The sequence below is a fragment of the Mauremys reevesii genome, linkage group 7 (genome assembly GCF_016161935.1).
Source record: "Mauremys reevesii isolate NIE-2019 linkage group 7, ASM1616193v1, whole genome shotgun sequence".
Taxonomy (NCBI): Eukaryota; Metazoa; Chordata; order Testudines; family Geoemydidae; genus Mauremys; species Mauremys reevesii.
The window spans coordinates 94,547,039-94,574,642 of NC_052629.1; the positions used below are offsets into that span (position 1 = coordinate 94,547,039).

General features: G+C 51.6%; 2 protein-coding genes across 4 annotated transcripts in view; one reads left to right on the forward strand and one right to left on the reverse strand.

Moving 5' to 3' along the window:
* The window catches only part of SCYL1 (SCY1 like pseudokinase 1), a 28,916-nt gene extending 17,647 nt beyond the window's left edge, over positions 1–11,269 (forward strand). The window contains exons 14-19 of one of the 2 annotated variants that reach the window (XR_005583066.1): positions 70–209; positions 6,872–6,973; positions 8,040–8,342; positions 8,668–8,734; positions 8,817–9,040; positions 11,141–11,269. Coding sequence is in view for 1 of the 2 variants with exons in the window: in XM_039482474.1 (XP_039338408.1) it covers positions 70–209; positions 6,872–6,973; positions 8,040–8,342; positions 8,668–8,734; positions 8,817–8,941 (737 nt within the window). In the remaining variant the exon portion in view is untranslated. Of the gene's footprint in view, positions 1–69; positions 210–6,871; positions 6,974–8,039; positions 8,343–8,667; positions 8,735–8,816; positions 9,290–11,140 lie in introns of those variants that run through there. The other variant, XM_039482474.1, reaches the window with a different exon arrangement.
* Positions 11,270–14,083: 2,814 nt separating this feature from the next.
* The window catches only part of CDC42BPG (CDC42 binding protein kinase gamma), a 35,843-nt gene continuing 22,322 nt past the window's right edge, over positions 14,084–27,604 (reverse strand). For both annotated transcript variants that reach the window (XM_039482295.1, XM_039482296.1), the window contains 11 exons: positions 24,767–24,848; positions 24,123–24,339; positions 23,653–23,715; positions 21,383–21,970; positions 20,819–20,916; positions 20,282–20,366; positions 19,040–19,160; positions 17,836–17,953; positions 17,242–17,356; positions 16,686–16,771; positions 14,084–14,352 (listed from right to left, as the gene is read on the reverse strand). In XM_039482295.1, coding sequence (XP_039338229.1) covers positions 14,287–14,352; positions 16,686–16,771; positions 17,242–17,356; positions 17,836–17,953; positions 19,040–19,160; positions 20,282–20,366; positions 20,819–20,916; positions 21,383–21,970; positions 23,653–23,715; positions 24,123–24,339; positions 24,767–24,848 — 1,639 coding nt within the window. In that variant the 3' untranslated portion in view covers positions 14,084–14,286. The remainder of the gene's footprint in view (positions 14,353–16,685; positions 16,772–17,241; positions 17,357–17,835; positions 17,954–19,039; positions 19,161–20,281; positions 20,367–20,818; positions 20,917–21,382; positions 21,971–23,652; positions 23,716–24,122; positions 24,340–24,766; positions 24,849–27,604) is intronic.

Below are 27,604 nucleotides of genomic sequence, written 5' to 3' on the forward strand. Positions count from 1 at the left end.
TGAAGCGCTCAGTGCTGGCCACTGTCAGAGAAAGGACACCTTCTAATACTGTGGGCTTTTGTCTTCAAGGAGCCAGCCACATCACTTCCCCGGCGATGTTGCCAGCAGCTCCCGTTCCATCCAGCCGGTGGGATCTGGAGGGGGATGTGACCGAGGAAGAAGAGAACTCCACAGATAGATGGGACGATGATGACTGGGGAAGCTTGGAGGTGAGCAACACATTTCTGTCTGCAATAGAGTTTGTTTGAGGATGACAGGTGGGCTGCCTCAGTGATTGGATTAAGGACTTGTGACCTCTCTGCTGAGTTTGAGCAGATTTGGGAGCTTATAGTCTGGTGGGGAAATTAGTAGAGTGGGGGGCAATTTTTTAGTGGAACTTATTTATTTACACTGCATACACAGTCCTGGGGCAGAGGTGGTAACAAACAGCATGCAGGGCAATTCTGTTTCAGATTTCTCAGCCCAGATACCAGTGCCCCATGCCCAGTTCCCCAGAAACAATTCTGCCCCAAGAACCTGTTGTAGTTAAAAAGATTCTTCTTCGAGTGCTTGCTCATATCGATTTAAATTAGGTGTGCGTGCGCCGCGTGCACGATTGTTGGAAGATTTTTATCCTAGCAACACTCAGTGGGTCGGCTGAGGCACTCCCTGGAGTGGCACCCTAAAGGCGCCGGATATATGCCCCTGCCGACCCAGCGCCCCCTTAGTTCCTTCTTACCGCCCGTGACGCTCGTTGGAACTGTGGAGTGTGGCATAGCTGATCTCCACTTCCCCAGCTTTTTGCTCGTTTATACCTGTAGATAGTTTGTAGTTGTTAGTAGTTTCTAGTTGTAGTTAGTAGTAGTTTTTGTAGTTAGTGTATATAATAATTGGAGGTAAGGGGCTTCTCCCCTTCCCTCCTTCCCGATACCGGGCTCATGCCTAGGTCTCGGGCTTCAAACCCTGCTCAGCCTGCCTCAAGCCGATGCCTACGGGAGACCCCCACGACTCCTGTCTGAAGTGCCTGGGGGAATCCCATCAATCAGATAAGTGCCGCATTTGTAAGGCATTCAAGCCTAGGACAAAAAAGGAGTGGGACTTTCATTTGAAGCAGCTCCTCATGGAAGTGGCACTTAGCCCGACGCCCTCTGCCCCGCACTGAGACCCGGCGCCGTCGGTCCGAAGCGCGCCTCCGGCACTGGATCAACCTGGCACCGGCAAAGACTCCTGACACTGGACGTCGCCGGCACCATTACCAGCACGGCACTGGTCGCTGTCTCTGGGAGCCAGGAAGCAGCACAAGCAACCTGATGCTCCTGTACAGTTGCCGGCACCGCCTGTGCCTCCCTTGGAGAAGCATCCCGTGCCGGACTGTCCCGCGAAGGCGCCAACTCCGGCACCGTCGATTCCAGCGCCGCAAGCGTCGTTGAGTCCGGTGCACATAAACTCCCTGGTGCACACTGTGGTCAAGCTCAGCCTGCCTTCCACCCCGGAGACTTTCTCCACTGCTCACAACCTGATTGCGCTCACCGAGCTGGGACCGTCACAAACTTTGGTACCACCGGTGCGGGCTGTTCCATTGATAGGGAAGCCCTCCATGATCTGCCCTCCATCGCAGAGCGAGAAGGATCGGCACCGATCTCGGTCCCAGTCCAGGTCCCAGTCCCTATCCAGGCGCTGGTCTCCTCCACGGCACCGCTCTCAGTCCCGGCACCGATCACCATCTCGGCGCCTGTCGTATTCACGTTGCTGCTCGCCTCAAGAAGATCTCCTTCCCGATTCGATCAGTACTGGTCCAGCTCCAGCTCCCGGCACCGCTCTCCTCGGAGTCATTCCCAGCGCTGCTCCACCCGTAGATCTTCATCGAGATCCAGATCTACCTCCCGGCACCGATACGACTGTTGGTCCCGGTCCAGATTGCGGTACTGCTCGAGACCACAGTGCCGATCACCGTTCCCACGGTGCGGGCCAACAACACATGACAGTGCAACCCAGCATGAGCGATCGGCTCCACCTTGGCCTTCCCACCCCAACTCGAGGCCGTCCCAAGCGGAGAGTGGCTACCGCGTCCATGACCAAGATGTAGACAGCACTAGCCAATGGCACAACGAGGGGCAGGATCCTGCTCAGGGACCCCCACAATGGTCCTTTTGGACCCCTTGGGCATACCATCAGGCCCAAGGTGTCTCATCGGGAGCTTCTCGTTCTGCCCACTCAGAACCTCGGGTCCTGGAGGCCACTGTCAGTCGCCCCCCACAGGGCGCTTGGAGGTGATGGCCCTACCCTCAGCTCAGGCCCATGCCCCTAGCATGGAGGACCTAGGGCAGCCAGATCCCCCCCAGTAGGACTTGCCCCAGGGCCCTTTAGTGCTGGGCGTATCCTCCTCGTCCTCCCCTGATGAGGCGGTGGCAGGCACGTCCTCCTCTGGCCCACTACCTATAGACCTCTGTGCGCACCAAGACTTGCTTCGTAGGGTGGCACAGAACATGAACCTCCAGATGGAGGAGGTAGTGGAGGTCAAGGATCCGGTGGTGGACATTTTATCTGCCAATGCCTCCATGCGTATAGCCTTGCCATTTATTAGGACCATCCAGGCTAATGCCAATACAATCTGGCAGTCTCTGGCGTCTGTTCCTCCCACTGCCAAGGGGGTGGAGAGGAAGTACTTGGTCCCCTCCAAAGACTATGAGTACTTGTACATTCACCCCCAACTGTGCTCCCTTGTCATGCAATCCATTAATGAGAGGGAAAGACACGGTCAACAAGCTCCCGCTCCTAAATCCAAGGACGCTAGACGCCTGGATTTATTCGGGTGCAAGATATATTCGACTGGTGGCCTACAACTTAGGGTGGCTAACCAGCAGGCCCTATTGAGTCGTTATAATTATAATACCTGGAACTCGATTGGGAAGTTCAAAGAGCTGGTTCCTCAGGAGTCCAGGGAGGAGTTCAGGGCCTTGCTAGAGGAGGGCAAGAAAGTAGCCAGGACATCTTTGCAGGCTTCGATAGATGCAGCAGACTCAGCGGCTAGGACTCTAGCTTCGGGTGTAGCTATGTGCTGTATCTCGTGGCTGCAGGTGTCCGGTCTTCCACCGGAGCTGCAAAAAACAATTCAGGATCTGCCCTTTGATGGCCAGGGGTTATTTTCAGATAAAACTGACTCCAGACTCCAAAGTCTGAAGGATAACAGGGCCATCATGCACTCATTGGGCATTCATACCCCAGTGATGCAACGTAGGCCCTTCCGACCCCAACCGCAGCTCACCTACCTTAACCCCCAGCCGAGACAGGACTTTTCTAGAAGACACGGCCACAGTGGTAGGAGGAGGCAATCTGGTCCTCAGACGGGCCAGAACCAGGGCCCCCCCAAACCATCAGTGGGGCCCAAACAAAAGTTTTGAAGCTGCGCCCGAGGGCGGAGCACCAGTCTCCTTACAGGATCCTTCCCCACCTTTCACCAACCGCCTCTCCTATTTCCTCTCTGCGTGGTCCTGCATAACGTCAGACGCTTGGGTCCTACGCACAGTGGAAAGTGGATACCGACTTCAATTTGTTTTGTCCCCCCCCTTCCCACCCTCCCTCCCCGTCCCTCTTCAGGGACCCCTCTCACGAGCAACTCCTTCTACAGGAGGTGTAGATGCTCCTGGCTATGGGAGCTATAGAGAAGGTTCCAAGGGATCTGAGGGGCAGGGGTTTTTACTCCTGTTACTTTCTAATCCCCAAGGCAAAGCGGGGGCTATGGCCCATTCTGGACCTGCGCGGACTCAACAAATTTAGGGTAAAGTTGAAGTTCCGCATGGTTTCCCTGGGGACCATTATCCCTTCCCTGGATCCTGGAGATTGGTATGCTGCCCTCGACATGAGGGACGCATACTTCCACATAGCGATCTACCCACCACACAGGCGCTTCCTTCGCTTTGTGGTCAGTCAACGACACTTCCAGTTTACCGTCCTCCCTTTCGGCCTATCCACGGCACCAAGGGTATTTACAGAGTGTATGGCTGTCGTAGCTGCCTCGCTCCATCGACATTGGATCCAAGTATTTCCGTACCTAGACGACTGGCTCATTCGGGGTCAATCCGAGCTCCAGGTGCAATCCCATGTTCAGGTCACCATGAACTTGTTCAGTCAGCTGGGCCTGCTGCTCAATGTCGAAAAGTCCACTTTGCAGCCGACCCTGAGAATAGACTTCATTGGAGCAGTCCTGGATTCAAATCTCACCCGGGCATGCCTACCGCATGCCCGCTTCCAGTCCATGGCGAGCATTATCCATGGCCTCCGAAGCTTCCCGACCTCGACAGCACGCACGTGCCTTGGCCTACTGGGACACATGGCGTCTTGCACCTTCGTGACCAGACGTGCCAGACTACGCCTCCGTCCACTTCAGGCCTGGCTCTCATCAGTCTACCGTCCAGGCCGAGACAATCTAGACACGGTGCTCACGGTACCGACGGAAGACTTAACCTCCCTGTCTTGATGGCTGAACCCCAACGTCGTATATGGGGGGATGCCATTCCATGCCCCACAGCCCTCCCTAGTCCTAACCACGGACGCATCATCTCTGGGCTGGGGCGCTCACCTTGCGGACCTTCGCACACAGGGCCTTTGGTCCACACAAGAGATAACCCTGCACATCAACATACGGGAACTGAGAGCAGTACGCCTGGTGTGTCATGTGTTCCGCGAACATCTTCAGGGCCATTGTGTCGCAGTCTTCACAGACAACACAATGGGCATGTTTTACATCAACAAGCAAGGGGGGGTGCGATTATCCCCCCTCTGTCAGGAAGCCATTCGCCTGTGGGAATTCTGCATAGCCCACTCGATCGACCTGGTGGCGTTGTTTCTCCCGGGAGTCCAAAACACCTTGGCAGATCGCCTCAGCAGGTCCTTGTTATCCATTCTGTTTTCCGGAAGTGGGGGTTTCCCCACATAGACCTTTTCACCTCTCGCAAGAATCGGAAGTACCAGGTGTTCTGCTCTCTCATGGCGCACTATCGGGCGCCTTCCTGATGCCATGGAAAGACCATGTGCTTTACGCCTTTCCTCCATTCCCATTGGTTCACAAGGTCCTTCTCAAATTGCGAAAAGACAAGGCTCGCTTAATCTTGATCGCCCCGGCGTGGCCCAGGCAATATTGGTACAGCACTCTCCTCGATCTGTCAGTGACCACACCAATTCCACTCCGTTGGATCACTCAGGAGCATGGCCAACTGTGTCATCTGGACCTGCAATCTCTCCATCTCACAGCATGGATGCTGCATGGCTAACTCAATCTGAGCTGAGTTGCTTCTGCTCAGTACAGCACGTCCTCTTGGGTAGCAGAAAGCCCTCTACTAGGTCCATGTATCTGGCTAAATGGAAGTGTTTCTCCTGCTGGTGTACCCTGAGCAATACTGCCCCTCTGGAGGTGCCAGTACCTACCATCCTAGATTATCTCTTGTCCTTGAAACAGCAAGGCCTAGCAGTTTCATCCATCAGAGTACACCTAGCAGCAATTTCGGCCTTCCACCCGGGCGAAAATGGGCACTCGGTTTTCTCCATCCCATGGTCAGCAGGTTCGTCAAGGGATTGGAACGTCTGTACCCGCAAATTCGGCATTCGGCCCCTACGTGGGATCTCAACCTGGTCCTATCCAGGCTCATGGGTGCCCCGTTTGAGCCAATGGCCACTTGCTTGCTTCTGTATCTTTCCTGGAAAACAGCTTTCCTCATCGCTATCACCTCGGCGAGACACGTGTCGGAACTTCGAGCCCTCACGTCGGACCCACCGTACACGGTGTTTCATAAGGACAAGGTACAGCTGCGACCACACCCTGCCTTCCTTCCTAAGGTGGTATCTGCCTTCCATGTCAACCAAGACATCTTCCTTCTGGTCTTCTACCCGAAGCCGCACGCCTCTCAATGAGAGCAACAGCTGCATTCCCTAGACGTTCGCAGGGCCCTCGCCTTTTACATTGAACGAACAAAACCCTTTAGGAGGACGACCCGGCTGTTCGTAGTGGTGGCAGACCAAATGAAGGGCCTTCCGGTCTCCACACAGCGCATCTCATCCTGGATTACATCATGCATCCGTGCATGCTATGACCTGGCTAGTGTCCCGACTACGCACCTTAGTGCCCACTCTACTAGGGCCCAAGCTTCGTCCTCCGCCTTCCTGGCTCATGTGCCCATACAGGAGATCTGTAGGGCAGGAACTTGGTCATCAGTACATACCTTCGCTTCCCACTATGCAGTAGTGCAGCAGTCCAAGGGTGATGCTGCACTTGGTTCAGCGGTCCTTCACTCCGCGACATCTCACTCCGACCCCACCGCCTAGATAAGGCTTGGGAGTCACCTAATTGGAATCGATATGAGCAAGCACTTGAAGAAGAAAAGACGGTTCCTCATCTTTGTAACTGTTGTTCTTCAAGATGTGTTGCTCATATCCATTCCAAACCCGCCCTCCTTCCCCTCTGTTGGCAGGGGCATATATCCGGCGCCATGAGGGCACCACTTCAGGGGGCGCCTCAGCCGACCCACCGAGTGTTGCTAGGGTAAAAATCTTCCGACGATCATGCATGCAACACGCGCGCACCTAATTGGAATGGATATGAGCAACACATCTCGAAGAACAACAGTTACAAAGGTGAGGAACTGTCTTTTAAGGGTAGGCAGCAAATACCCTTGCACTGCTTGCAATAGCTCCCCTGAAAAAAATCCATGAATGCATCACCAAGTTAACAACAGCTTTGCATGTTTTCCAAGACTGGCCACTGCTCGTATGCAGAAAAGTAAGCACCACAGCGCCATCCAGTGACTTCTGCCAAATTAGCTGCAGGCTCTATTGCTGCCTGGTTTGAGATTTTGCTTCCTTGTGTGCTGTGCCTCATTTTCTGTGCTTTTGCTTGTAGCAAGAGGCCGAGCAAGCCAAAGGGCAGGTGAGCCTGGATGACTGGAACACCCCGGAGTGGTCAGAACCAGCCTTGGTGTTGAAGAAGCCTGGGGCCAGGATGGTAGGTGACTTTCCGCGCATGCTATCACTCTGATGCTGCACCATATGCTGTCTTAAGTGCAGGTATCCCTTTCTTTCATTTGGTCTCCATTGTCTCTGGGAGGGAACGAGTAACCCTCAAGCTAATACCAACTGGGAAGGGTGTAGGGGCAATAGTGTGGCCTAGTGGATAGGGTATTAAACTGGGACTTAGGAGTCCTCAGTTCTATTCCTGGATCTGCCACAGCCTGCTCGCTGACCTTGGGCAAATCTCTGTGCCTGTTTCCTTATCTGGGAAATGGGGATAATGACATCCTTTGTTCAATGCTTTGAAATGTATTGTTGAAAAGTGCTATATAAGAACTAATGATCATTACATCTAGGAACTAAGAATGTAGATCACTGTAATGGGGCAAGGGAACTGTATCCTGGACTACAGTGACATCAGAAAGAACTTGGACATCATGATAAATAACCAAGTGCTCCCAGGGCAATGCTAGAGCTGAAAGGGCGCAAACAGACTTGGACGTGTAAGCAGGGGAATATCGAGTAGGAGTAAAGGAAGAGGGCATCACCTGTGTCTATGGTAGTAGTGACACCATTACTGGATACTGTGTCTGGTTCTGGTGTCCACACATCAAAAAGGATGTCAAATTGGAAAAGGTCAGCAGAGAACTATAAGAATGATTCCGGGTCTGGAAAATCCACCTTATAGGGACAGACTTGAGAAGCTCAGCTTGTTTAGTTTATCCCAGAGAAGGTTAAAAGGCGATTTGATTGTGGTCTTTAAATTAAGTCTGTCAACCTTTCTCGCCTTAGTCACCATAGGGCCCTCAGATGGGAATAACCATTGTTCAAGTGCCTACTAGTATGAAAGACAGTGTGGTCTAGTGGCTAGGGTGGTGGGCAAGACTTTTCCCATTCCTGGCCTTTATCTGTTGAGCCTGGGCGCTCAGAGTCACCTCTTCTAAATCTTGCAGGTAGAATATGACTAGTCCAGAAGCCCCTTCAGTTCCTCTCTCATAGCTCATTTGTCCTCTTTCGGTTGTTCTGATCAATCCTCACCCCCACCCCCAAATCATTAACAGACCAGCAGCTCCTCCAAGAAACAGGAATCAGACTGGACCAGCTCTGGTTGGGAGGTTGGATCCACTTGGAGTCACAAGAAGTGGGGCGCTCAGGGACAAAGCTCTGTGGCAGAGGACAGCTGGGAGGAGGATTTTGATTCCCGGACAGCGCAGAAACCGACCCCCTCACAGCAAGCTCCCTTGGCCCAGCCAGAAGGGACCAAACTGGCCAGCGAATATGATTGGGACAGCTCGTCGAGTGCAGAGAAAGCAGATCCTTTCTTCTCCATAATCCCTACTCAGAAGTCAACAACAGAGACCCAGGTAAGTTTCTCCGTGGGTGTGTGTGTGTGTGTGTGTCACTTACTACCTGGGTGACATTGTTTTGGGTTTTTTGGGGGGGGTGTACACACCCCTCAAAGGCTAGGAAATGGCTAGTGCTATCCCCCCACCACCACACACACACACCCCGTTTAACCGAAGTTCCAGGGGAAGGCAGGCTGGGATACCCACTCAGTTTAGGGCTTAGCTACTTCACTTCTCTTCCTTTGTGGAAAGATAAATGTGTACTGAGTGCTCCCACCAGTATAGTGCATAACTTTGAAGGTCTCCTCTGAATTCTAATTCTGTGTCTAACTTCAATTGCTAGAGACGCATGGATGCCATTGGCGACTGGGGTACAGAGGAAAACTGGGAATCTGTGGACTCTGACCAGGGTGAGTTGTTGAAGCAGCAAAGTTGCACGTGATTGTTCCATCCAGCCATTCCTACTAGCTGGGAATTCTTGTGTCTCCCTAGGGCTCAGCAGGGCAGAATTAGCACGCAAGAAGCGAGAGGAGCGGAAGAAGGAGATGGAAGCTAAACGGGCGGACAGGAAGGTGGCAAAGGGACCTATGAAACTGGGCGCCAGGAAGCTGGACTGACGGCAACAGAGCAGCGGAAGCTTTAGCTATAGCTTGTACATATGCTCTTAGAATTTTAGTTTATACATACGTCAGCAATAAGGACACCCCCTCAGCCAGGTACACTCGCATGCAGAGAGATGCACAAACTTGTGGTTCTACTGTATTTATTCTGTACAGCTTCTCAGTAAAAAGCAGATGGGGGTCTGTGATTGTGTGGCTATTTACATTTTTCCTGTATGTGCTGCAATCTTTCTTGTATATAAAGGGTGTAGGAATAAATTAATTTTAAATGATCTGTGTTTAAATCAGAGACACTGTACAGACTAGTCTCTTAGAGAGAGACAGTTAGCAACAGCAAGACAGAAAGTGACACACACAGTCTACGCTCTTAGCGATAGAGATATACACACACAGTGTCTAATTCTCTTAGCGACAGCCAGAAAGAGAGAGAGACAGAGAGAGAAAGTCTAGTCTCTTAGACAGAAACTAAGAGTGAGAGACAGACACACAGTCTATTCTCTTAGCCACAGCCAGGCAGAAAGAGACAGAAACAAACACACACAGGCTACGCTCTTAGCCACAGCAAGACACAGCCACTAAGAGTAAGAGTGAGACAGACACACACAGTCTACGTTCTTAGATGACAGCCAGCCAGAAAGAGACAGAGAGACATACACAGAGGCTACGCTCTTAGCTGCAGCCAGCCAGAAAGAGAGACACACACACGCTACTCACTTAGCCAGCCAGAAAGAGACAGAGAAAGTCTGAGTGAGACAGAGGCTCTGCTCTTAGATGACAGCCTGAAAGAGAGTGAGACAGAGAGAGGCTACACTCTTAGTGATAGTGTTTGTCTAAATAGCCTCTCTGTGTGACTGTCTGAGCCCTGGTCGGGCTACACTAAGAGGTTAGATCGATTTTAATGCATCTACACAACCAATCCTGTTCCATTGACCTAAAGGGCTCTTAAAATCGACTGCTGTACTCCTCCCCGGCAAGGGGAATAGCGCTAAAATTGACCTTGCTGGATTGAATTTGGGGTAGTGCATGCAGACACAATTCAACAGAATTGGCCTCCAGGAGCTATCCCAGAGTGCTCCAATGTGACCGCTCTGGACAGCACTTTCAACTCTGATGCACTAGCCAGGTACACAGGAAAAGTCCCAGGAAATTTTGAATGTCCTTTCCTGTTTGGTCAGCGTGGCGAGCTCAGCAGCACAGGTGACCATGCAGTCCCCCGAGAACTGCAAACGAGCTCCAGCATGGACTGAACAGGATGGTGCAGGCTGAACTCCGATCAAAAAGAAGAAAAGCTAATATAAATGCCAAAATCGCACAGGGCATGGTGGAGCGAAGCTACACTAGGGACACACAACAGTAGGTCAGAGCCCCATACATGCTGCTTCTGTGATCAGCTGCATGCCATTCTGGGGGGAACCCTACCACTGTCCGTGGACACCTGCAAGGGGGGAGTCTCATGCAACACGGAGGAGGAGTTTATGGATGAGGAAGAGGAGGAGAATCCATTCTCCCCAGGAGCCAGGCTCTTTTCATCACCCTGGAGCTGATACCCTTCCAAGGCAATTTCCCGGACACTGAAGCCGGAGAAGGCACCTCTGGTGAGTGCACATTTGTAACTACATTACAGGGGTTAAAAGCAATTTTGTTTACTGTTTGATTTTGCCGTGAAGAATTGGGCAGCATTTGTGGCCAGTACAGCTACTGGAGAAGTCTGTTTTAACGTGGCTGGGGATGGAGCGTGAATTCGCCTTTGCAGAAGGTTTCTGGGGAGGGCTGCCTTATTTCATCCTCCATGGTAGGACACTTTGCCATGCCAAGCCAGTAGTCTGGAATCATTGCAGCACACAGCATGGCAGCGAATGGTCGTGGGTTTTGGTCACCTTCAAGCAACATTCGTTCTTTGTTAGGCTCAGGAGAGTGATATCATTCAAAAGCATTCCCACCTGTTATGAAGCCAACCCTGCGTACCCTTTGGATTACCGTGGCTGCCTGGAAACCGAATTCTGTTGCCCAGCCCTGTGTGATGTGTCACCATACTGGCAGGTGCTCAGTATACAAGACAAAATGCGACCTTCTACCTAAAGCACATGTGCTGTCTGCTGTGAATTGCTTGATTCACTCTGAAAGTCTCTCTCTTTTGTTCTCAGAAATGTATCATCTTAAATCTTACTCTCCTTTTTTATTCCCCCCCCCCCCCAGGTGCAAATGTTTCCTCTATCTTCTCTTCGGGCACAGCTGAATGGATGGAGGCAGACAGAGGCCAGGAAAGCATTACGTGAGCGTGATCAGAACCCAGCCACTCCACTCCAGAGGATGGCCCAAGTAACAGAAGGCTGTCATTTAACCATCTTTGATTTGTAGTGTGGCTACAATAAGCAATGTGGCCTTGTCCTTCCCACCCAGGCTACCTTGTCTGTGATCTCCCTTTTTTAAAAAATAAATAAAGAATGCATGGATTCAAAACAATATTCAACAAAGGGGGCAGTTTTGCATCAAAGAGAAATACACACAACTCTCACCCCGTACCATCTCCCCCTTAATCTCACAGATAAAGATATTATGGAGCACCCGGCAAGCAGCAATAAGAATGGGAATAGTGGTTGCAGTGAGGTCTAAAAAGGTCCATTCTGCCACCATTCCTACTGTCCAGGCTGCCTGTGTATGGCTTCATGAGCCATAGGAGCAAGGGGTAGGCTGGGTCCCCAAGGATAACTATTGGCATTTCAACATCCCGAATGGTAATGGTGCCAAGATAGGGATAGGTGTTGTATTACCCCATTGCAGCAAAGCCATCCACGTTTCCCAGAGTCACTACCCTTGTTAGCTGAAGTTCAGTGCTTACTGGGCTCATTGCTTCTCAGCTGTCAGGGCAGCTCTCATCGTGGTATTCCTGCGCTTCAGGGCAGGGGAGAGCAACTGACAAAGTTCCAGGAAAGTGGCCGTACATGTGCGAATGTTCCGCAGCCCTTGGATGGGACTCATCCCATACCTGTATGGTCCCACTTGTCAGTGCTTGTTTGCTGGGCCCAGAATGGGCGTTCCACTGTATCAACAAGCCGCATCAGACACTGGGCGCTTAACCCAGAATTCCAATGGGCAGTGGAGTCCGGGAGATGACTCATGGAGTAATGCACTCTGGGTAGCTAATAATTTCAGTGTAGCCATACCCTAGAGACATCTAAGAGTAAGCATGAAAGGGACACACAGTCTACTTGCTTTTACACACACACACAGCGATAGAGAGGCTATGCTTAGTGACTGCCAGAGACAGAGTGCGGCTATGCTCTTAGAGACGTATACACTATGTCTCGCTGTCTTAGCGACAGCCAGAAAAAAATACACACACAGTCTACCCGCTTAGCCACAGCCAGCCAAAAAGAGACAGTCTATGCACTTAGACAACAGCCAGCTAGAAAGAGAGAGCCACAGAGTCTTAGCGACAGAGACACACACACACACGCTGAGGCTACGCTCTTAGCGACAGCAAGCCAGAAAGCCATTAGCGAGTAACATACACATACTGAGAGTCTCTTTAAGAGTGAGACACACATGGAGGATACTCTCTTAGCAGAGCAAGCTGGAAAGAGACACACCAGGCTGGGAGGGGAGAAAGGTGAAGGCATCAGAGGCGGGCTCAGGACTCTGCAGCAGCAGCTCCAGTGTACTCAGACTCGCCCTTTGCTCCTGCTCACCTACTTCTCACTCACAGGCTACTTCCGGGTTGGTACCCAGCTCCTGCCTCCCCATTGGCTACAGCCATGACCAATAGGAGACGCTCGCTATGGTTAAAGGGTGTTTGCTCAGCTTCCGCCAGCTTGTTCCTAGGGTGCATGTGCCGGCCAGCTTTTTCGGCTGTGGGTCGGAAGCGCCCCTATGGGAGGTGTCTCCCCAGGGCCTGGCCTCAAACTAGCCCTTGCGCAGAGGAGGCAGCTGAGTGCTCCACACTGATCGTTCCCCCCACCCCATGAGCAAGTTTTAATGCCATCATCATATCAGCATTGAAAACTAGAAGAGCCCACTAATGTCATCTCTTCTGGCCTCCTGTCTAATGGTCCCAGAATTAATTCCTATTTGCTGTAAAAACTGCCAGCAATGGACAAATCAGTCCACCATTCTTGGACAACTGTTCCAAACCTTAATCACCCGCTCTATTAAAAACCTGTGCCTTATTATCACCCCCCCCAAGAGGATCAGTTACCTCTGTCCCTCTTTCAGCACATCCTCCCTTGCTGTAGAGAACAGAGCAGACTGCAAAATCTTTGCACAGCATTTAATGGTGCAGTTGTCCAATTATTTACACATTTGCTTCCTAAATAAATCTGGTCTTTGACCCACCCTGTACCTTTAAATAAGTGTCCCCTAGAATTTGAATTCCTGGAAGGATTCTCTCCCCTTTGAATGGCAATAGATAATCTTTGGTTTCAGCATCTCTTGGTTCTTGCAGAACTATGGAAAAGTTTAAGGAAACACTGAAGGAAATACAACCAGGATTAAACAATGTCGTGACCATTCAGCAAAGCAACCCAATCCCTGAGTAGTTCAAAAAGAACCCTGGATATACAGTGGCACAAGACGATCCAGACAGAGCCCTGTGAAACCAGATTTACTCTAATGGATCGCTACAGGTGATAATTTGAGATCAGAATCTGGCCCAAGCTGGACTCATTTCTGTTAAACAGCAGTAAAAACAAAGCAGCATCCGTCCCTGATTCAGATGGCTGCTAGAATTTGGCGATTTCTGGGAGAAGCAACACCCCCACCACGATCTTTGATGCTGTCTGCTCTAGTGGTTCCAGGTGCTGCAGTAGTACCCCCAATGGCCAGCAGGGTGTGCTCTTCAGGTGATGCAGCTCCGACTCCCCAGGTAAGTTAGGGTGCACCTTCACTTGCTTTGCAGGCTTTTCACCACTTGGGGCATCATCCCATTGCGCTATCCAGAGGCAAAGAATGGAATGCAAGTAAGGAGGCGCTATTCTCCCTGGTGAAAGCATGCATGTGTGAGGGGGATCTTTCTTCACTTCTTTTAATACTTAGCTTCCTCTCTACAGGGGTGTCTCAGAGACAGTAAGTGGTATGTCCTGGGGCAAAGGTTTTTTTGGGTGATGCATGGGGGGCGGAGAGACAGGGGAGATCAGGTGGAAATATTTTGGTACCAACATTTATGTATTTCAGTACAGGATGGACTAACTCCCCAGTTGCAGAGCACAGCCTCAGCAAGGGGAATGTTCCACTGATGGCAGCGGCAGCAGCAGCAGCATTACAGCACCTTGTGGTGGCGTCTCCAGCTAAAATACACAGGTTATCGTGTGCAAGAGGGGCTGGTTTGTGGCATTGGTCCTGCCACCTTAAGAACTGGCGCTCCCCTGGCTGGAGCTGACTGAGAGGTGGAGGCTGTGGGTCTGATCCGAGATCTGCAAGGAGACAGAGAAGAGTTAGGGTGGAGAGGGACCACCAAAAGCAAGGAACTGGCACAGCAGGGCAGCCTGTGATTATTACCACGTGGGTTAGAGAAACACCCAGAGGCACCAATCAAAATCAGGGCCCCAAGACAATTATTGTTTGCTTCATCATTAAAAACATTCCTGGTGACCAGATACTCAACTAATATTAACAAGGGGGAAGGAACACTGGCCAAAACAGGGAAAGAACAGGTTAAAGAATATTTAGCGAAGTTCGATGTGTTCAAGTCAGCAGGGCCTGATGAAATTCACCCTTGATGTTTAAGAAACTAAGTGAAAGCAATCTTGGAAGCATTAGCGATTATCTTTGAGAATTCATGGAGGATGGGTGAGCTCACAGAGAACTGGAGAACGGCAAACCAAGTCCCTATTTTGAAAAAAAGGGACCAAAGAGGATGCAGGGAGTTACAGACCAGTCGGGCTAATTTTGATACCTGGAAAGATATTCGAACAAATTAGTAAACAATCAATTTGTAAGCACCTAGAAGACTAAGGAATAGCCAACATGGATTTGTCAAGAACAAATCATGCCAAACCAACCTAATTTCCTTCCCTGACAAGGTTACTGGCCTAATGGCTAGGGCAGGGGTCCCCAACGCGGTGCCCGCGGGCGCCATGGCGCCCGTGGGGGCATCTTAATGCGCCCGCGTCCTGGCCCCTGGGAGAGCACCCGCCGAAATGCCGCAGCGGCATTTTGGCGGGGACGCTTGTCACCAACAAGTGATGTCATCGAGAGGCGTCGCTCCCGAATTTTGGCGGGGACGCCTCTCGATGACATCGCTTGTCGACGGCAAGTGACATCATTGAGAGGCATCGCTCCACCGTCGCTCCGGCAGGTGCTCCACCACCGCGGTGGTCCTTCGGCTGGCGCCCGCCAGCCAAAGAGGTTGGGGACCACTGGGCTAGGGGGAAGCAGAAGATGGGATTTATCGTGATTTCAGTAAAGCTTTTGACCCAGACCCACATGATGTTCTCAAAAACAAACTAGGGAAATGGAGTCTAGATGGAATTACTGTAAAACTGGATGAAAACCTGAACTCAAAGAGTAGTTAGCTATGGGTCACTGCTAAACTGGGGGGATGCATTTAGTGGGGTCCCGCAGGTGTCTGCCTGTCTGGGTCTGGCATGATTCATTATTTTCACTAATGACTTGGATAATGGAATAGAAAGTTTGCTTATAAAACTTGTGGATGACACCGAGCTGTAGGGGTTGCGAGCACTTTGCAGGACAGGCTTAGAATTCAAAACAACCTTGATAAATTGGAGAACTGGGCTGAAATCAACAAGATGAAATTCAATAAAACAAGTGCAAAGTATTATGCTCAGGAAGAAAAAAAAATCAAACAGAACTATAACATGGGGAATGACTGGCTGGACAGCGGAACTGCTGGAAAGGATCGTGGGTTAAAGTGGATCACAACTTGAATGTGATTCAACAATGGGACGCGGCTGTGAAAAAGGCTAATATTCTGGGGTGTATTAACGAGAGTGCCATGTGTATAGGACACAGGAGTAACTGTCTCGCTCCGATCAGCACTGCTCAGGCTTCAGCTGGAGTGCTGTGTCCAATTGTGGGTGCCACGCGTTACCAAAGAGGTGAACAAATTGGAGAGAGTCCAGAGCAGAGCAACAAAAATGATAAAGAGTTTAGAAAACCTGACCTATGAGGAAAGGTTAAAAACCTGGGTATGTTTAGGATTGAGAGAAGAAGACAGAGTGGGGACCAGGTAACAGTCTTCAAATATATTAAGGGCTGTTATAAAGAGGATGGTGAGGAGGACAAGAAGTAATGGGGTTAATCTGCAGCAAGGGAGATTTGGTTAGATATGAGGCAAAACTTTCTAATTCTAAGGGCAGGTAAGTTCCTGGATCACTGTGGTTGGAGGTTTTTGAGAATGGTTTGGACAAACAGGTGTCAGGGATGCTCTGGGTTTACTTGGTCCTGCCTCAGTGGACCAATGCTACAGTAGTAGCACCTAGAGGCCCACACTGAGAGCGGGGCCCCGTCGCGCTGTCTGAGGTGTCAAAGGGTGAGAGGGGAATTGAGGCACCAAGAAAGGAGGGGACTTGCCCAAACAGCAGGTCAGTGGCAGACCCAGGAACAGAGCCCAGGAGTCCTGACTCGCAGCCCAGGACCCTCACTACCAAGCCAGGCTGTCTCTTCAAAAATAGCTTTAAGTATTAGGGTGCTGCAGCCCCTCACCTCTCAATGGGGTGACGCTGAGGGTATTGGCAAGGGAGGCCTGTCCCTCCTCGGCCAGGTCTGGCTGCTTGGGGTCTCTTACCTCCTGCAGCATGTCAGTGCCTGTGAACAGGCCCTGTGGGGAGGTGAAGGAGTCGTCAGAGATGGAGCTGCCCGACTTACACTTCGCTGCAAGGGGACAGAGAGCTGTAGTCACTGGCTGGTGCAAACCTTCCCAGCTACTGCACCGGGACTCTGGGACCACCACCAACCTGGGTCCTAAATCCTGGGATAGAACCCAGAAGTCCTGATTCCCAGCCCCCACCCTGCTCTAAACACTAGACCCCACTCCCCTCCCAGAGCTGGGAATAGAACCCAGGAGTCCTGGTTCCCATGCCTCCCCACCCTAGCCATTAGGAATCCTTGTCCTGTTCTAAAGGGCTCAGGGTCCCATTGCAATTCTGGGTCTTTGAACGTGGCCTCAGGGGATTTGGGGTGCATGGGGATGCAGCGATCCCCAGTGGTTAGAACTGAGAAGCACAGCTAGTCTCACAGGACTTGCTGTCCCCTGGGAGAGTAATTCCACTCTGGGCCAGACAGGACCTGAGGGGTCGCTCCCTCCCCGATTCATTCCCCCTACAGTCGTGGGGTCCCTTTACCAGATGCAGAGTCCCCCAGGGCGGTGTCGCTGCTCGAGGACGATGGGTGGCGGGTTTCGGTGAAGCTGCGCCGACGCAGCTTGGCCTGTGACTCCCGTCTTTTCTCGTCCTGGGCCTGTGAGAGACAATCAGCATAGGGCTGAAAGCCCGGAAAGGGGAAGCACAGGGCCAGCGGGGGGCCCAGCTCAGCATGGGGACATCAGCAGGCCGAGAGCATAGGCAGGGGGTGCTCGGCAGGTAACCCCTCCCTCCCCACCCCTCTCGCTGTTTGCTTATATCCCTTCAAAGAGGTGACACCTCCAAGCCAAGGGTGGGTTGTTACCATCGGGTCACCAAGGGCCCACCAGAGAGAGTCTGTCACTGTAGGGTCACCAAAGGCTCACTGCAAGGGCAAGTTTGTTATTGTAGGGCTGCTCCAGCTCACCCAGGCTGGCTTGTTATTGTAGGGTCTCTTGCGATCATGGGGGCTAGATTTTGGTAACCACCACCCTGGCAGAAGATCCTGCCCTCTCTGCAAACCCAGAGCTGGTTATAGCCCCACCCCTGCCTTGGGCAGCATCTCACTGGCCGGGTTGCTACCCCCTCAGTGCTCACCGTGGGCAGGTCCTGCAGCCGGTGCTGCCCGTCGCCCGGCCCCACGTGCACCAGGTGGTTAAAGTTGGTTGGGCCGGAAATGAGTTTTGACCTCACACTGGGGTCTCGCATCATCTCCCTACAGGGGGAACAGAGAGGAGCAAAAAAATAGCTGGAGTGTGCCCTGACCGTGGGCGCTGCAACACCCTCGCGGGGGCTCGCTGACACATGGGGGTGGGGGACATGCTTAGACAGACACACATGAGGACACGCTGACAGACAGACACATGGGGGTGGGGGACATGCTTAGGCAGACACATGGGGACACACTGACAGACAGACACACATGGGGGTGGGGGACATGCTTAGACAGACAGACACATGGGGACACGCTGACAGACAGACACATGGGGGTGGGGGACATGCTTAGACAGACAGACACATGGGGACACGCTGACAGACAGACACACATGGGGGTGGGGAACATGCTTAGACAGACACACACACAGGGTGGACATGCTGACAGCCAGATATGACCCAGTGTCCCAGATCAGAGCACCCAGCATGATGAGCCGGGCGCAACCTGGCTGGACAGGAGCCGGCACTGTGGGGTGAGTGCGGGGCAGGCTCTCCAGCTGTGTGAACATTCACGCTGTACACCTCCATTTGTCACCTGCATAACATGCCGGAAAGGCACCACACATACACCTGATGGCTTCAGGGGGAGGGGGGGGGAGAGAGTGGGGCAGTCACTTCCCCGCCCCCATTAGCTCTGCCACTGGTGCTGGCCATGGGTTCAGAGGACCTCACTTCAGTTCCTGGCTCTGCCACAGACTTCTTGTGTGACCTTGCCCAAGTCACTTTTCCCTTCCTATGCTCCGTTTCCCCTCCCCGTAACATGGTGAGAACTACCTGCTTTTCTGCTCGGCCTGTGAGCTCTTCAGGGCAGGGACCATCTGCATTGCGCCAGGCAGGATGAGTTGTAGGCCTGGAGGTACTACCGTAATAGTACTAACACCACACACACCACGATGGGACCCTTATTGGGATTGAGGGCTACAGACCCTACCGTGTTCCGTACAGTATTCCCATGAATACAAACAGCATGTGCACCATGCTAGCTAGGATGGAATGACAAGCTTCTGTCGCCCTCCAGGCTTCTGGGTGAGGACAGGAAGGTAGTGCAGGACACACACACCTCCCCCCAGCCCCGCCCTGACCTTACCTCCTCTGCTGCTGCCACTCCTCTGCTGATATACGGAAGGAGAATTTCCGCTTGTTCTTGGTCCTCACCAGCTGCCGCCGGGTATTGTCTGTGGTCTCGGGAACATTGAATTCATCCTGGTCTGGAGCAGAGGGGCGAAATGAGGTTGCGAAGATGGGTCTACTTGCAGTTACACAATTCAGCCACTAGGTGCCTGTGTCTCCTGGACTAGTGGCTTGAGGCACTGGAGTGGGAGTCATGAGTCCTGGGTTCTATTCCCGTCTGCCATTGACCTGGGGCAAGCCCCTTCCGCCCTCTGCGCCTCTGTTTCCCTTCCCAGCTGTGTCCATTCAGGCTGTGAGCCCTTCCGGGCAGGGACTGTCTCTCACTGTGTGGCACAAGGGAGCCCCCTGATCTCGGTCAGTGCCACGAGGCACTACTGTAATATTAGCAATGGGACCCCAGTCTCAGCTCGGACCGCTAGACTCTACCATAAAGTTACTAATAATGGAGAGCACATAATGGGGCCCTGATCTCTCTCTGGTGCCTCTAGATCAGTGGTCCCCAAACTATGGGATGCACCTCACAGGGGAGCGCAGAGGAACATTTGGGAGGGCGCACAGGAGGGGTCTGGGCCAGCGCGATGAGGGAGCACCACCCAGCCCCACTCTGCCCCCAGCCTCGGCCCCCAGCTCCCAACTGTGGCCTAGCCGCAGCCCCACCCCCAGCTGTAGCCCCTGCACCCAGCCTTGGCTCCCAACCGTGGCCCGGCTCCGCTCCCGGGTGCAGCCCCAGCTCTTGCCTCAGCCTCCAACTGCGGCTCCTGGGAGGGCAGGGGAGATTATACTGGGGGGGACACAACTTAAAAAGTTTGGTGACCACTGCTCTAGGTGCTACCGTAATACTTTTAATAGTGTGCACATGATAATAGGACCCTAATGGGGCTTCTAGGAGATGCCATAATACTGCTACCATAATGTTACTAGCCTTTGCTGTATGGAGTTCTAGATGGCAGTAAGATTATTAGCCCAGGTGCTTGCCAGAACCAGAACCGACCCATGAGCCCACATAGCCTGGTATCCCATCTCTGACAGCAGCCAGTGCCTGTAGCTGGTATCAATCTGGAGTAACTCCATTGACTACAATGGCTCTAGTCCACATTGAGGTCAGTGTAAATGAGATGGGAAGCCGCTCTGGGGCTGAGCCCCGCAGTGTTCCGACTGGGCGGCCTGGAACAGGGAGCAGGAGGGGGTGGCTGGTTACCTGCAGACTTGTTCCTGAGATAGGTCAGGCGAACCTTCTCGCTGCCGTAGGTGCAGAGGGAGCCCTCGGAGTTCAGGGACCGCACCTGAGTAAGAGAATAAGAGTCATTCCCGGAAGGCTGCTGTTCCCAAGGAGCTGCTGGGTGGCAGGTCATCGCAACCCCCACGCTGAGGTGCAGGGAGGTTATGGCAGGTGCCCAGACTTCAAACAGAGAGATGGTGGCAGAGCCGAAAAGAGAACCCAGGCTCCCAGCATGACCCTTTTCCAATCACTAGACCCCATTCTTCTCTCACCACTGGAAATATAAACCAGGAACTCTCCCAGGCCGTCTCTGCTCTAACCATTAGAAACTGCTCCTCTCCCAGAGCTGCGAATGGAACCCAGGAATCATGGCTCCCAGCCTCATTTAATGGACCATTAAAATAAGAATGAACCAAGAAAAGTTTTGCTGAGCTTTGTCGGCCTATGCATCCCACATTCACCCCAGACTTGGCTAAATCCTGGGCCCCGGGGCTTGTTTCCCCCCAAAAGCCTCACCTTCTTCAGAGGGACTGTCTGTATCCATTCAGCCTTCCGCACATCAAACACATCCAGGGCGTTCTCACTGAACACACTCAGGTAGGGGGCGCTGTAGCCTAGGAGTTGAGAGACCAAGGGCATTTTAAACCTGCATGCAAATCCCAGCCAGTACAGCTGTCGGTTCCCTTGGGTGCCCACTAGAAGGCATCTGGTGTTGGCCTGTCAAAGACGGGATACTGGGCTAGATGAGTCCATAGGTCTGATTCGGGGCAGCAGAGAGGTTGTGGTGTGACAATACTGGGCTAGATGGGCCCATGGGTGTGATCCAGTGGGTCTGTGGCAATACTAGGCTAGATGGTCCCACAGGTGTGATCCAGGATGGCAGGCGAGTGGAGGGGGAAGCTACCAGGCTAGATGGCCTCACGGATGTGATCTGGGGCAGCCGGTTCTGGTGATGGGGCATTTGCTGCCCCCTGCTGCTCTCCTCTGCTCCATGAATGCAGCATCTTGGAGAGCAGGAACCACCCCCATCTTCCCTTGCCTGCCCCCAACCTCCCTTGACCCCACAGACCCACCACTCACAGCAGCTCAGGGGGGTCGCCGGCCACATCAGCTCCTGTTGCCGCGTTCTCCGGCCCTGCCCATCCACGTAGAGCCCCAGCCCACTGAAGCACAGGATCAGCTCATTCAGGCTGACCTCCACGGCCCGCAGGGCCTCCATCTGGGCCACGGCCACTCCACGGGGATCCTCGGGGTGGGGCAGGTGGACGGGTGCCCCCTCGTTCAGCAGGGGGTAGAGGGAGAAGCCCGAGGGGTAGCCTACGCAGAGCCGGTCACCCATGATGTCCAAGCACTGCACGTAGCCCTGGGCCTGGATCTCCTTGATGCGCCGGGAGTGGGGCCGGGAGTGGGTGAGCTGGTAGCACAGCACCTGGCGCTTGGAGGCCACGCACAGCACAGAGGTGGTTCCCCGGCAGATCAGCCCTGACACCATGGTCTGGCAGTTCTTGGTCTCGGCGATCTTGGTCCCCGGGGACTCTGGCGTCTCCAGCTCGACCCAGGAGAAGAGGCGCACGCTGTGGTTCTTGCCGCACAGCACTGAAAGCACCTGGGCTTGTGGGGAGACAAGGAGCAGCTGGACCCGCCGGCAGTCGCCCAGCTGGAGCACCTCTGCAAACCAAGACAGACAAAGGGTGAGAGTCAGAGATGTACAGTCACAGGGGGGCTGCATTGCCAGAGTGCTATGGAGGCTGCACTGGGAAGGGAGATGCTTATCTCAGCTACTCACTGGTGTAAATCTGGAGCAATCCCTGATTAAATCCAGAGTAGCTCCAGGAGTCACACTGGTTTGTTACTGAGATCAGACTATGGTGACCAGATGTTAAGGGGAAAATATCGGGACTGCTGCAGGGTTTTTTTTTTTTTTTTTAAAAACACTCACTCGTCCGGGAGTTCGGCGGCAATTCGGCGGAGAGCCCTTCAGTCGCGGACAGTCTTCGGCGGTATTTCGGCAGGGGGTAATATACCTTGCTGCCAAAGACAGAAGCACCTGCCACCGAAATACCGCCGAAGACCGTCCACGACTGAAGGACTCTCCGCCGAATTGCCGCTGAAGACCAGGAACAAAATATTAGGACAAATGGAGTCCCGACCGTACTCTGGTCAGGATGCAGGACAAACTCCTCAAAATCGGGACAGTCCCGATTTTATCAGGACTTCTGGTCACCCTAGATCAGACTCTGGCTTGGCAGAGTTACAAACAGGTGTAAACCCAGAGAGACCCTGATTAATTCCATGAGCTACTCTCCCTCTGCAGTCGTTTGTAACCTAGATCAGAATCTGGCTCGGTGGACTTCTGTTGAGTTACAAACTGGTGTAAATCTGGAGTCACTCCATGAGTGACTCCAGATTTACATCAGCTTGTAACAGAGACCAGAACTTGGCTCGGTGGACTTCTATCAGATTTATGCATAATGTCAGGGTGTGACCCAATGGTCCAAAATAAAGTCAGTGTATAATGGACTTATGTGGAATTAATCTTGATTTACACCAGCATTTAAGGTCAGACCAGCATCTGGCTTAATTACTTGGAACAGATTACTCCACATTTACTCCAGTGTGTAACTGAAATCAGAATATGCCCCAGTGACTTCAGTGCAGCTATTCCAGATTTACACGAGGTTTGTGACCAAGGCTGGAATCTAGCTCAACAACTTGACTGCAGCTACTTCAGACAGCATGTAGCTGTGGTCAGAATGCAGTTCTGAGCCCAGTGAAGTCAATGGAGTCACTCCTGATTTATACCAATGTGTAACAGAGACCAGCTCTGTTTTAATTATCTCGAAATGAACTACTCCAGACTTAAACCCAGGTCACTGAAATCAGAACATCATCCCTAAACCCAATTCATTGAGCGAAGTTACTCCAGATTCACACCAGATTTAACAGAATCTGTCTCATACCCAAGATGTACCCCCCTATTCATAACAGATTATCTATATATCAGAATGACTTAATGGACTTACTCCTGACTTACTCCAGTTTGTAACCAACAATAACATGTTCTCCTAAGTCCACGGATCTAATTGCAGCTACACCAGATTTACTAGCCATTTATATATAACAAGTAGTATAACTAAAATCCAGTCTGCCTCAAGGATTTCTCTGGGGTAGCTCCAGATTTACACCAGGGTGTAACCAAGATCAGAATCTGATCCAGAGTCTTAACTGGTGCCAAGTTAGGCCACCCAACTCTTCCCTGTGCTGGGCCCCGGACCAGCCCAGCTGCAAGCGTGTGTCATTCCAACCCCCATCCCCATACGCCTGTGAACTCAGCCCCTGACAGCTCTTACCATTGGTGTGCAGGTGAATCACAAACAGCCCCTCTTCGGTTCCCAGCGCGATTCGCTCCCGGTCTGCAAGCAGGACAGGGACAAGTGTCAGAGCGAGGCAGCCTGGATGTGGAAAAGGCTAGGCTGCACAGGCTGGCTCCTCCCTATGGGCCTGGCTGCTCTCAGACGGCAATACCTCCTGGGAAGCTGGGGATTTTATTACTCCCCATTTACAAAGTGGGAAACTGAGGCAAAGGCAGGCGCAGGGACTTGCCCAAAGTTATAGAAGTCAGTGACACAGCAGGACATAGAATCCATAAGTCCTGACCCCCCCTCCCGCCAGTCACCCCCTGCTCTAACCTACGAGACCCCACTTTCCCTCCCAGAGCTGGGATAGAACCCAGGAGTCCTGGCTCCCAACCCCTCCCCTCACCCAGCAGACTCCACTGTCCTCCCTGGGTGGTCTGTCCTTGCCTCCTATGCCAGCTCACCAATGACAGCAGCGGAGAGGGCCTGTGGTATTAGCGGCAGGCCATTGTCATAGGCTTCCTTGAGGATATAGACGGAGCGGTCGTGGTGCCGGTTCTCCTGCAGGATCCGGTGCAGCTCCACCAGCACCTGCACCCACTGCTTCATGTCGGCCTCACTGTCAGCAAGGAGCAGCAGGGAGCTGGTGGTGGGGGGCGTGGCCAACTGGGAGGATGTGATCTATGGGGAGCAGGAGAGGGCAGCTTAGCGTTGTTCTAAAAGATGCAGATGTTTAGCGCTGGATTCGGAGCTCAGCTCCCACGAGTCAATCTGGGGTCACCTCCCGACTGCAGTGGGTTCAGGGCCAGATTCGGATCTCAGCTCCCCTGGGTCAATCTGGGATTCAAGCCCTGACTACAGTGGGGCCAGGGCCAGATTCTGATGTCAGTTACTCCTGGTGTAAATGCAATGATGCCAGCTCTGCACCAGTGATGTAACCGAGTAGCACTTGCCCATTGCAATAAGGATCTGACACACAAGATGCCTGAGATGGAACTTGCGGGACTTAGTCATGTGACCCAGGCTGGAGTGACACGATTGCAGAGCTCTGCTGCTCTGGCCCTGAGGCACACCCAAGATTGTAAGTGTCCCGACTCCCAGAACTTACCCGGAATATGCAGGGCACGTCCTTGTTGCTGGCGTGGATGACGTCTGAGGCCAGAACCGACGTCACCGAGAACTGTTCATCCCTTTAAAGAGAAGACGAGAGGCATCAGCACCAACCAGTGCAGCCTCCCCAGCTGCACCTTACAACACCCCCGTGTCAGCTGCTGTGCCCCACAGAGCAACTGTAAGCCTGGGAAAGGAGAGGGATGTAGATTTGCTCACTACAGTCACAGATATTAAGGCCAGAAGGGAGCGCTCAATCATCTAGTCTGACCTCCTGTACAGCACAAGCCAGAGAACATCACCCAGTTACCCCCCTATGGAGCCCAGTTGCTTGTGGATCTCTTCCACGAAGGCAGCCAGGCTTGATCTGAAGACATTCAGAGGTGGAGAATCCACCACCTCCCTTAGGAGTTTGTTCCAAAGATTAATCACCCACACTGTGGAAAAAAAATGTAGCTTATTTCTAATTCATTTGGCTTTAACTTTCAGCCATTGGTGGTTTTTCTGCATTTCCCCGCCAAATTAAAGTAACTGGTAGCAGTAGTAGGCTTTTATCCTCAGTGTGGATGAGGCACACGCTTTGCCACTGGGTTCTGCTGCTATTTGCTGAAAGTGGAAGAATGTCGAGGAAGGGAGCATGCTCTGTTGGTTACAGAAACCTTCTGCCCATGACCTCCCCGGCCTCTCTGTATTTTCCTCTGCTCCTATTCCCCATCAACAGCAGCAGAGGGGCATCAAGAACAAAAAAAGAGAGAGCAGGTGACTTATAGGGAATGTGGATGGAGTGGGAGACAAATAAACAGTGACAAGTTTTTAAAGTGCTCGTACACAAAAGTCTAAATAATAAGATGGGTGAACTAGAGTGTCTCGTGTTAAAGGAGGATATTGATATAATAGGCATCACAGAAACCTGGTGGAATGAGGACAATCAATGGGACACAATCATTCCGGGGTACAAAATATATCAGAAGGACAGAACAGGTTGTGTGTGGGGGGGGTGAGGGTGGGGACTCTATGTGAAAGAAAATGCAGAATCAAATGAAGTAAAAATCTTAAATGAATCCACATGTTCCACAGAATCTCTATGGATAGTAATTCCATGCTTTAAATAAGACTATAACAGTCAGGATCTATTATCGACCACCTGACCAGGATAGTGATAGTGACTAAGCTAAGGGAGATTAGAGAGGCTATCAAAATAAAGAAATCAGTAATAGTGGGGGATATCAATTATCCCCATATTGACTGGGTACATGTCACCTCAGGACAAAATGCAGAGACAACATTTCTCGATACTTTAAATGACTGCTTCTTGGAGCAGCTGGTACGGGAACCCACAAGGAGAGAGGCAACTCTCGATTTAGTCCTGAGTGTAGCGCGGGATCTGGTCCAAGAGGTAACTATAACAGGACCACTTGGAAATAGTGACCATAATATAATAGCATTTAACGTTCCTGTGGTGGGAAGAACACCACAGCAGCCCAACACTGTAGTATTTAATTTCAGAGAGGGGAACTATGCAAAAATGAGGTTAGTTAAATGGTACAGTGACTAGAGTGAAATCCCTGTAAGCTGCACGGACACTTTTCAAAGACACCATAATAGAGGCCCAACTTAAATGTACACCCCAAATTAAAAAACACAGTAAAAGAACTAAAAAAGAGCCGCCGTGGCTTAACAACCATGTAAAAGAAGCAGTGAGAGATAAAAAGGCATCTTTTTAAAAGTGGAAGTCAAATCCTAGTGAGGCAAACAGAAAGGAGCATAAACACTGCCAAATTAAGTGTAAAAATGTAATAAGAAATCCAAAAAGGAGTTTGAAGACCAGCTAGCCAAAAACTCAAAAGGTAATAACAAAATGTTTTTAAGCACATCAGAAGCAGGCAGCCTGCTAAACAACCAGTGGGGCCCCTGGATGATCGAGATACAAAAGGAGCACTTAAAAACGATAAAGTCATTGCCAAGAAACTAAATGGATTCTTTGCTTCAGTCTTCAAGGCTGAGGATGTTAGGGAGATTCCCAAACCTGAGCCATCCTTTGTAGGTGACAAATCTGAGGAATTGTCACAGATTGACGTGTCATTAGAGGAGGTTTTGGAATTAATTGATAAACTTAACAGTAACAAGTCACCAGGACCAGATGGCATTCACCCAAGAATTCTGAAAGAACTCAAATGTGAAATTGTGGAACTATTAACTAGGGCTTGTAACCTGTCCCTTAAATCAGCTTCTGTACCCAATTACTGGAAGACAGCTAATGTAACGCCAATATTTAAAAAGGGTCTAGAGGTGATCCCGGCAATTACAGACCAGTAAGTCTAACTGTACCGGGCAAATTAGTTGAAACAATAATAAAGAATAAAATTGTCAGACACATAGAAGAACATAAATTGTCTGTCAAAAGTCAACATGGTTTCTGTAAAGGGAAATCATGTCTTACTAGTCTATTAGAGTTCTTTGAAGGGATCAACAAACATGTGGACAAGGGGGATCCAGTGGACATAGTGTACTTAGATTTCCAGAAAGCCTTTGACAAGGTCCCTCGGCAAAGGCTCTTATCTAAATTAAGTTGTCATGGGATAAGAGGGAAGATCCTTTCATGGATTGAGAACTGGTTAAAAGACAGGGAACAAAGGGTAGGAACAAATGGTAAATTCTCAGAATGGAGAGGGGTAACTAGTGGTGTTCCCCAAGGGTCAGTCCTAGGACCAATCCTATTCGACTTATTCATAAATGATCTGGAGAAAGGGGTCAACAGTGAGGTGGCAAAGTTTGCAGACGATACTAAACTGCTCACGATAGTTAAGACCAAAGCAGACTGTGAAGAACTTCAAAA